This window comes from Hippocampus zosterae, chromosome 13 (assembly GCF_025434085.1).
Source record: "Hippocampus zosterae strain Florida chromosome 13, ASM2543408v3, whole genome shotgun sequence".
In the NCBI taxonomy this organism is placed as follows: domain Eukaryota; kingdom Metazoa; phylum Chordata; class Actinopteri; order Syngnathiformes; family Syngnathidae; genus Hippocampus; species Hippocampus zosterae.
This window is the reverse complement of record NC_067463.1, coordinates 12,779,635-12,788,547: the sequence shown is the minus strand read 5'-3', so window position 1 is coordinate 12,788,547 and position 8,913 is coordinate 12,779,635. Positions and strand designations below refer to the sequence as shown.

Below are 8,913 nucleotides of genomic sequence, written 5' to 3'. Positions count from 1 at the left end.
ACAATGGTCACCGAAATAACTTAATGCTGACCAAGGCATTTTTTTTCTCATCAAAGTATTCTCGAGAGAAATGTGTTCGAAAGCTTGGTTTCATTTTTGCCCAGGCCTGTTTCACACGCACGCCTGTTCGTGGTAAATAATTCAGTTGGATAAAATTTCAAAATCATTGTCTGATTTTCATTGGTCAATTGTCAGACTTAAGTTATTTCTCTGACCATTCTGGGGTTTTTCTTTCATTACAGGGGAGGACCAACAAAAAACTAAATAAGGTCCCCATACCAATTTCTTCAAACAAATCACTTCCTCGCTTTTCTTGAACTGACTGAACAGATGTTTTAAAACTAGCACCGATATGGTGACATTCAAAGGTCAGGATGTCTTAATGAAATACCCGAAAAAGGCACAGTCACTGTTCCTGAATAACACCATCCGCTGCATTTTTGTCTCGTCACCCAAACTGTTTAGTCACTAAACAGTTTAGTGCTTTCAAAAATGACAACGTTCTTAGTGCAATTTTAACAACACATAAGACATGTACTGTAAAGTCAAAGTGTAAGGTGGTGAGGTGCTGGATTCTTTTTTTTTTCATGTTTATTTTGAAAACTCCCAAACATATTTTTCATATTCATCGATCGGTATATATTTGCTGATGTATTCCACCTATGCATCTGGTTACCACGAGAGAAGTAGTTCTTATGTAGACTAACAAAAATTACAACACAACAACAAAATTCTCTGTTTTTTTCCTTACACAAGTATATGAATTGAACTCACCTAACATTATTGTCAGAATATGTTTTATTTTGCATTTGTATGTACAATTGTAAACTATATATACATATATACTGTATATATAAAGACTGTATATAATCTCCTGTATGTAATCATAGTCACTTCAACATCCATTTTCAGAAGTCAACTTTAGGGCGCTCATGCAGTAACATTTTGAAATTGTTGCTTTGATGATTATGTGCGAGGTGCACAAGGGTACGTACGTATGTGTCCATTGCAAAAATATCGACCACAGTCCATCAATGGGTACAATGACAAATGTTTTTTTTAAATTTCCATCTTATTGTTATGCAATCATGAAATCATTTGTTACTTGAACTGTGTATAACAATGTAAAAAAAAGGAAATGCCGTATTGCGCAACTCACTGTATAAAACGTTATTATTAAACAAATTAACATTGAACTAAAAACAACACTATTTGAATTTGTGCTCATGCTATAAAACTGAGGTGATCTTGCCTTTGAATGCATTCATTAATATTGGAATTTATATCCTTCCATTTAACATTGAATAAAATCAACATTATTTGTTTTATTATTTTAGAAACTTGTGTCAAATCTACAGTGCCACAAACCTCCATAGTGGCTATGAGGGATTGATTGGACATTGAGGACAGTATGTGTAAAGACAAACTCATCTCAATCGGTTCGATAAATAAACAAATAAAACATGTTCCCATTGTTTGAAACACAAATTACACCTTACTTCTATGTATTTTTTCACTCTTTAATCAGGCTATGAATGGGGAATATCTTGCTTCTCAGAATCTGTTGTCATTACCATGTCATTGTACTCCTTATTTTTTTCCCACCTTAGTGGACCCCAAGATCTCAGTCAATCAAGAGCCCAACCAAACTTTACCTCTCTCTGTCGATAATAAACCTTTTTTGACTAAGTAAGCAGAAGAAAGTACACATGCAATGTAGAGAGAAATACAATAAGTCCTCAAAAAAAACGTCATTACTTCTCACTGATGCAGTTCAGACTTTACCCTACCTCTTACAGTCATGTATGTGGGATAAGCTCCATCTCGTTCACCCTAATGAGGAAAATGGTTGAATGGATGGTTTGTGTTCATTTAATGACAAAACACCCATCTAATTATTATTACTCACATTATCTTCTCAAAATGTCTGTTTGAAGTCAGGATACACGGCACTGAATAATCAGTAAATATAAAATTAAACACACACAGATTCTCTCTCTATCTCACGCACACACACAGAAAATATACTGTATTTAAAACACTATACAGGACTGAACATGTCATTACAGTACACAGTACACAGAATATACACATTCACACCACGCGATGGCGGTAGTAACTACAACCCAAAGGTGAAAGTGACAAGAAGAAGACGTTTCCGCCAGTCATTTTTGCATTTCCGATAGATCTGAATTTGGATAGATTTTGGAACGTCTCGTTCTTGGTGCGTGCCTTTGGTAACGCTAAACTTGTAGGGGCAAAGGGCCCCGTGCAATTTTTGTGTATGGGCGGCAAACAACCCTGAACAAATAACCATGATGGGATATTGTGCTCCATATGGTTGCGTACAACGCCGTACAATCACGACAAGGTAACTCTTAAAACCTTGCAGAGGTATAAACTTGTTTTGTCACCCCCCCCCCCCCCCCCAAATATTCTGTATTCGCTGCACACGCTTTGACGCTGACAAGTAACCATCGCGATAATCGACTATATGTTTGTATGTTTGTCCACGCGTTGCTTTGAGAGGAAACTCGCACTTGCCAACATGGCCGTTACGTTGGCATGGTGTTCAGCTGGTTTTCGACAATATATTACGTAGCTGTAATTTTGCGTAACCATTCGACTCTGGACAGTGGGCATTTGAAACAGGCGCGTTTGCGCTTCGAGTCGTCGTTCATGTCTGCTTGAGTCATTTTTGTTACAATGAGCGATATGGACCCTTCCGGGGCACCGGGTGTGCGTGTTACGGATCCTCCCGTCGACGAGCAATGTCCCAAACCCGAACTTTCTGCTGCAATGCGGGCAAAAATCGAGAGGAATCGACAACGGGCGCTGATGCTCCGACAAGCCCGGATAGCGAGCCGCCCTTTGGCTGCAGAGCAGAGTGCGACTTTGGCCAAAGTGTGTAAAACCATCGACACCGGTGCGGGGTTTTTCATCGAAGAAGAGGAGGGCTTGGAGGAGAAGCAGACGGCCAATAGGGTGGTACATCAGCCAGGTTCGTGCGCGTGGCGACTTTGCGTGTTTGTGGGATTGTTCGTTCATGTCATATTGGAATGTCCTAAATCGGTTCGCAGCTCCGGTCATTGAGCCAGACTACCTGTTTTGCGATGACTGTCAAAAGCCTTTTATGGATTCCTACCTCAGCAACAGCTTTGACCTGTCTGTTTGTGACAAGTGCAGGTACATGTATACACAAAACTTTTACTCTGCCATTTTATCCCTGCCACGCCATTTTTTCTTTCAACATTCAAGTATTTCTCCTTCAGAGACAGCACTGAGAAACACAAGTTGATCTCCAGAACTGAGGCCAAACAGATCTACCTGCTGAAAGACTGTGATCTGGACAAGCGAGAGCCTCCTCTTAAGTTCATCTTGAAGAAAAACCCTCACAACCCACGCTGGGGGGACATGAAACTCTACCTTAAAGTACATATAGAGAAGCGAAGTATGGAGGTGTGGGGTTCCGAGGCGGCACTGGAGGAAGCCAGGGAGACGAGGGAAGAGAACAGAGAAGTGCAGAAGCAAAAACGCTTCAACAAGAAAGTCAAAGGTTAGTTAAATGCCTGAGCGTGGAGCATATTAGCATGGAGGCTGAAGTCCTTGTTGATGCGTTTGTTGTTTTGTCAGAGCTGCGTCGGGCAGTGAGGAGTAGCATGTGGACAAAAGATACCAGCGCTCACCAACATGAATACGGACCAGAGGTGGTGGTTGATCCGGAAGAGGATCTCTACAAGAAAACGTGCAGGACCTGCGGGCATGAACTAACCTACGAAAAGATGTAAACTGACACTACGGTGCGATGCCTCTGCTCGGAAGCACATCGTCACATTCTTCTGAATCACTTTTAGTTTAACATTTTCTAATAAAACACTTGACTTGATACATGTAGATGTCTACTATCGTCTTGCGGAAGCTTCCATCATTATTATATTGATTATATTATGACAGTTTGATTTTTTATTAGTTTAATACAGCAAACCGAACTCAAGCTGCATAAAATGAAGTGGAGCATTTTGAACTTTCACATTGGACACATTTGCAATGTATACATCCTTATTGGAAACAGGAAATGAACTTGCAGGTTTTAATCTATAGAACTTAATACAACTCAAATGGGTTTGTCTTGGGTGGTGAAGGAGTTGATGTGAATATGATTGAGGTATACTCCTTCAGATGCAGTGAATTCCCATGAATTTGCAGTTCCGCATTGCAGATTTATTTAAAAATGTTTTCACCTATTCGTTATTTGCTGAAAAACCGATTGACACAGACAAAAATGCTTCTGTTGATACGTGAACAGTATATGCAGTCAATAAGTTACTCAGATATCTTTTGATCGGTGATGACATTTTGTTAGAGACAATCAGTCTCTCCTCCCCCAAAATCAAATGACAAGTCAGTTTGGTATGAAAATATTTATTTTTCTCATCTCGTAGAACATTCCAGTAGTCTAAAATTCAAATCTTTTGACGGTATCAGGGCTCTGGAATACAAAAGGATCTTCTGTCCTTGGGGCATCGACCTTTATCCCCTCCATCTCACCCTGTTCAAGAAAAGCAATGTAAAATGAGTCAAGCTGTAAAATGCTTGGTGCAAGCTGAGGCAGCCTCTTTCCAACCATCAACCTCTCCACCAGTACTTTCAGAGTTTTGTGTTGCGTTTAATTACCCTTTCAGACTGATGATTATACAATTGCCGCCAAATCTTATGTAATCAGTCTATGTCCTTTGGCTAAAAAAAATGTTCTCCCCAAGTACGCCTAAAACCAAATGTAAAGTCTACGGCAATGTGCAGACAAGGAAATTCACCATCAACTGCGTCTCAAAGATTATTGCTCGAATTAATATTTAAACCTTGAATGCGCTCAAAGTCAAGTTTAAATTATACAGCATACATGGACTTACGTCGACAAAATACTTTTCCATGATGTTATGTGCTGCCTGGTACACCATCTCGTTTTCATGGTTCTGGAGACTTTCAATACGATCAAGTCCTCCCAGCTCTTCAATTAGCAGGCCGAGTTTCTCAGTCTCACCGAGCTTCTCTGCGGCCTTCACAGTAATTAACAAGTCCGACTCCAAGTGACATCAGGTCATGCTTCAGCGGCGCTGTCCCCACTCACCATAAAAATGTTGTTGATGGCATCTAGTATGACCAGAATGATTTTGGCATCTTTTACTTGCAGAAGGTTGATTATTGCCTCAAGTGCCCCACTATGCACCAATTGAACCACCTGCTCCACAGTGCCCCCACTGGTGAAGTTTGTCACTGCCCACACTGCCTCCCTTTGAGTCTTGAAATCTCCCTTTAGGAAACAAAACAAGACTAATATAACAATTTGTGAAAGTTAAGTGTTTGAAATTCTAACATTTTACCGCTTACATTTCTAAGTAGTTCTACCAAAGGTGGGAGTAGGCCACATGTGAGGAGCTGTTGGATTTGCGCACATGGCCCAGCTGCAATGTTTGATAAGGCCCATGCCGCTTCCTTCTGGATATTGGCCTTCGGGTGGCTCATGAGGCGAGGAAGTACGTCAAGAACACCAGCATCGATAGCAGCCTGCGTCTGCAGATCTGAGCCACTCACTATGTTCCCGATGGCACGAAGGGCAGGCGTCTCAAGTATACAGGTACAAAAAATAAAAAAAGCTTAGCAAACAATTTGACAAATCAACCAAGTTGTGAAGAATTTGGTTACCATGACACTCAGCTCCTTGTGGCCCATGAGCTCCACTAGCCGGTGGACTATACCTGTTCTGACCACAATAGCAATACGATCATTGTTACCGTCTGTCAGGTAGGAGATTGCCCAGCATGCATCTGACAAGATGTCCTTGTCTCCAAGGTGGAGAAACTGGATCAGTGTAGGAAGGACCTGCATGAATTCAACAGTTTCATCCTCAAATGCTGTACATCCAACAACAACGTTTTAGGACAGTCACTCCAGGGCAACGATCATTCATTTGTTTCCTTCTGTTATTGCGTTTTGGGAGGATGCACATTCAGGTCATTTCATGTGCTCATGAAAGTAAATATTGAATGCATAACTGTATGTGGCCAGAAAACAAAAACATTCAAAAGTAGAGCCTTTGCCTGCAATGTAAAGTCAGCATACTTAATGCTGAGAGATCAGTAATGATCTTGACATAATCGGGACCATTTGGCAGAAACCTTAATACAAAACGGACTTGCCTGTTGGACCGCAGACAAGGGTGGAAATGGGTTTTTATTCCTGCACAAGTTTGACAATGTCCATGTAAGGTTGCGTAGATAACCAACCTGAAAGGGATGAGCATATTTAAATTAAAAAAAAGCCTGCAAGTAACAGGCTAGGAATCTTTATAGGTCAAGATATTTCCCCATTTTATTAAAGCAACAACCTTATTGACCAGAAATGGTCAAGAACTATGTCGCATCTTTAAAAAAAAATAATAATAAAGCTTACAGGGGTTTCTGGAGAGACCCGTGCCAGTAAGGCAGGGATCACGTTACATTCAATGAGGAAATCTCTATAATTTGGACCATCACCTGCAAGTTACAATAAGAAAGGAAAAAAACAGCAGCATGGAAAACTCATCTTGGTGGGAGAGCACACGAAAAGCCTAATTTTTACCAACACATTTTAGAATACTAAGCTCAAAATGATAAGCCACAAGTCTCTTCACTTTCTCATTATAAACACTAAATGTATCATCTTGCTGAAGTAAATTAAGCGCATCACCTGCAATGTTCCCAAGGGCCCATACAGCTTGTTCACTGATGTGCAAATGTGGCGACGCCAACAGAGAAATGAAGCAGGGTACAGTGCCATGATCTACCACCTGTGTACAGAAATGGAATGTTCCGGCCCAAATAGAAGTTTATATAAACAAAAAAAAAAAAAAAAAATCAAAAAACTAAATTGAGCCAAGTGTTACGTTTATGCCAACTGTGTCATACTGGCGTTCCTGCAATGCTCTCACCTGCTTTGTATGCCAAGATGTTCCAGAGGCGATGTTGGTCAGCGCCCAAGCGGCCTCAAACTGCAGATTGGGCTCATCCTCCATACTCAGGAAGAGCACAAAGCGGGTAAGGAGACCAGCGTCTATGATCTCTTGCAGTGGAGGGTTACACTCTTGGGAAAGTAGTTTTCTGAAAAGGGTACCACACGTTACCACTTTTGAAACAGAAGTCTAAAAAAAAAAAAAAGTAAAAAAATCACTTCATAGTGCTTGACAGTAACTCGCAACCACTGCAAAGTGGCACAGTGTCCTGTGAGAGGTAATCAGGTTTGCTGTGGAAAATGGTCCCAGTTCACTTCATTGGTAGGTAGGTGTTGCGTCTTTGCTTGTGTGAAGCACATCGAGTTGCCTTGTGTAGGCAATGTGCTTTATAAATAAATCTGCCTCTACTAAAACACACACACACTGTATTACTGTACTCGCTCACCTAGCAGCCTGGCATCCACGAATTTGAGCATCCTTGCAGTTAGAGTTGACATCGTTAAGAATTTCCTCGATGCTTAAAGTGCGAACCTACAACGATGGACACGTTAAGCACTTGCATAAGGCCAGCGCAGGCTTCCCAATACGTCAAGCGTCCACGAGCTGACCTTGTCATCGGAGATAGTTGTCGGAGAAAGCGCATCATCGTCGGGAAGAGAGGACAACGTTATGTGTCTTCTCTTCATCAAGCGCTCATTCTTTTGAGTTTTGCGCAACTCCACACATTCCGATAACCTCTTTTCTCGAAGTTTCTGAGCACAAAGACAATTATGAGAGCGTCTTTCTAGAATTCGTTGGACTCGCTCACCCACATGATGAGCTCAAACTTACGGTCAGGTCCTTCCCCTTGTTCTTGAAACGACCGATGCGGGCCTCGGGGTTATTCTTGGTGGGCATGGTGGGCTACAATGAAGCAGGTTGAGCTCGTTTGGCGTTCTCCCAAACCTCAATGAGTGACAATAAGGCGCTCGTCTGCACTGGGCATATTTTAAAGTACAACTGCAGCTGTTGTACGCAATCAACTAATTAATGGGGTGCCTGATTGGCCACGTGCAAGAAGTGACCGTAAAAGTAGCCAATCAAATGTACTCTCGGGAGATTCTTAGTTACATTTGTGTGCTAAAGTTACATCTGACTTAATTTGCTCACTGACAGTTGATTGTGTTTGGAACGTGAGCTGCAACGCTCCATCTGGACGATGGGTGGCAGCACAACACAATCTAGACCAGGAGGGCACAGCCTGATTTAGTTTTCCATTTATTTATTTTATAGTACAATGGACCAACAAGATCAGTAAAAATGAGAAAGTGTAATTATATATAATGACATATTCACCAGATTATAGATTGCGTACGTGTTTATCAATCTTCAATGAATTAGGTGCTGCGTTGAGTAACACTGGTCAGCCGCGGCATCCTACTGAGATCATGTTCAAATATGAGCGTGCTCATGTGAGGAAGTCGGAAGTGACATTTATTTTTTTTAGTTGCGGCTTCACGGTTTAAAGTGGCCGCGTATGTTTCCATATCATACCACCCACTGTTAAGGTAGTCACGCATATCGAGAGCAATTTTCACACACAATTAAGCAGGAACACATCTAAGTTAGAATCACTATTTTGCTGATCTTAATTTGCGAGTTCATGCATTTTTATTTGCAACGGATTTGCTTGTGTGTACCATCTCATCGTCTATTTCTATCTCATGACCCGATTCGCTCGCAATCAGCCGGTCAGAGTTGTCAAACGTCAAAGAAGGCCAACGCCAGTTTGCATACCGCGACCAATGGCTCGTTCATTCAAATGTTTCTAAAAATCACAAACACAAAAGTCTCTTAATTCTAAACAGTTCTAAGTGGTGCCTTTTTTTAAGCTTTGTTCCTGCTTGCATTATCAGTGTGTGCGCGCGTGTGTGTGTTTTTGTGCA

General features: G+C 41.3%; 2 protein-coding genes across 2 annotated transcripts; one reads left to right on the top strand and one right to left on the bottom strand.

Moving 5' to 3' along the window:
* The first annotated feature begins 2,137 nt into the window (after positions 1-2,137).
* xpa (xeroderma pigmentosum, complementation group A) lies at positions 2,138-3,886 on the top strand. The gene is made up of 4 exons (XM_052083565.1): positions 2,138-3,001; positions 3,081-3,186; positions 3,273-3,556; positions 3,634-3,886. Exons 1-4 carry the CDS (start codon positions 2,707-2,709, stop codon positions 3,786-3,788), a joined length of 840 nt encoding a protein of 279 aa, XP_051939525.1. The 5' UTR covers positions 2,138-2,706; the 3' UTR covers positions 3,789-3,886.
* A 544-nt stretch (positions 3,887-4,430) lies between these two features.
* On the bottom strand, positions 4,431-7,987 carry kpna7 (karyopherin alpha 7 (importin alpha 8)). The gene is made up of 12 exons (XM_052083540.1): positions 7,820-7,987; positions 7,597-7,740; positions 7,434-7,519; positions 6,968-7,136; positions 6,727-6,826; positions 6,451-6,533; positions 6,198-6,284; positions 5,704-5,880; positions 5,389-5,622; positions 5,129-5,311; positions 4,911-5,057; positions 4,431-4,549 (listed from the first exon to the last, which is right to left on the bottom strand). The coding sequence occupies exons 1-12, from the start codon at positions 7,883-7,885 to the stop codon at positions 4,457-4,459; spliced, it is 1,569 nt and encodes a 522-aa protein (XP_051939500.1). The 5' UTR covers positions 7,886-7,987; the 3' UTR covers positions 4,431-4,456.
* Positions 7,988-8,913: the final 926 nt, after the last annotated feature.

Excerpts from the sequence above, each read along its gene's own strand:
- kpna7 (XM_052083540.1), bottom strand. The coding sequence starts at position 7,885 with ATGCCCACCAAGAATAACCCCGAGGCCCGCATCGGTCGTTTCAAGAAC. Across the intron at positions 7,520-7,596 it reads CAACTATCTCCGATGACAAG|GTTCGCACTTTAAGCATCGA; the intron begins GTCAGCTCGTGG and ends CCATCGTTGTAG. Across the intron at positions 5,058-5,128 it reads CCATCAACAACATTTTTATG|GCCGCAGAGAAGCTCGGTGA; the intron begins GTGAGTGGGGAC and ends ATTACTGTGAAG.
- xpa (XM_052083565.1), top strand. The coding sequence starts at position 2,707 with ATGAGCGATATGGACCCTTCCGGGGCACCGGGTGTGCGTGTTACGGAT. Across the intron at positions 3,002-3,080 it reads TAGGGTGGTACATCAGCCAG|CTCCGGTCATTGAGCCAGAC; the intron begins GTTCGTGCGCGT and ends ATCGGTTCGCAG. Across the intron at positions 3,187-3,272 it reads TCTGTTTGTGACAAGTGCAG|AGACAGCACTGAGAAACACA; the intron begins GTACATGTATAC and ends TTTCTCCTTCAG.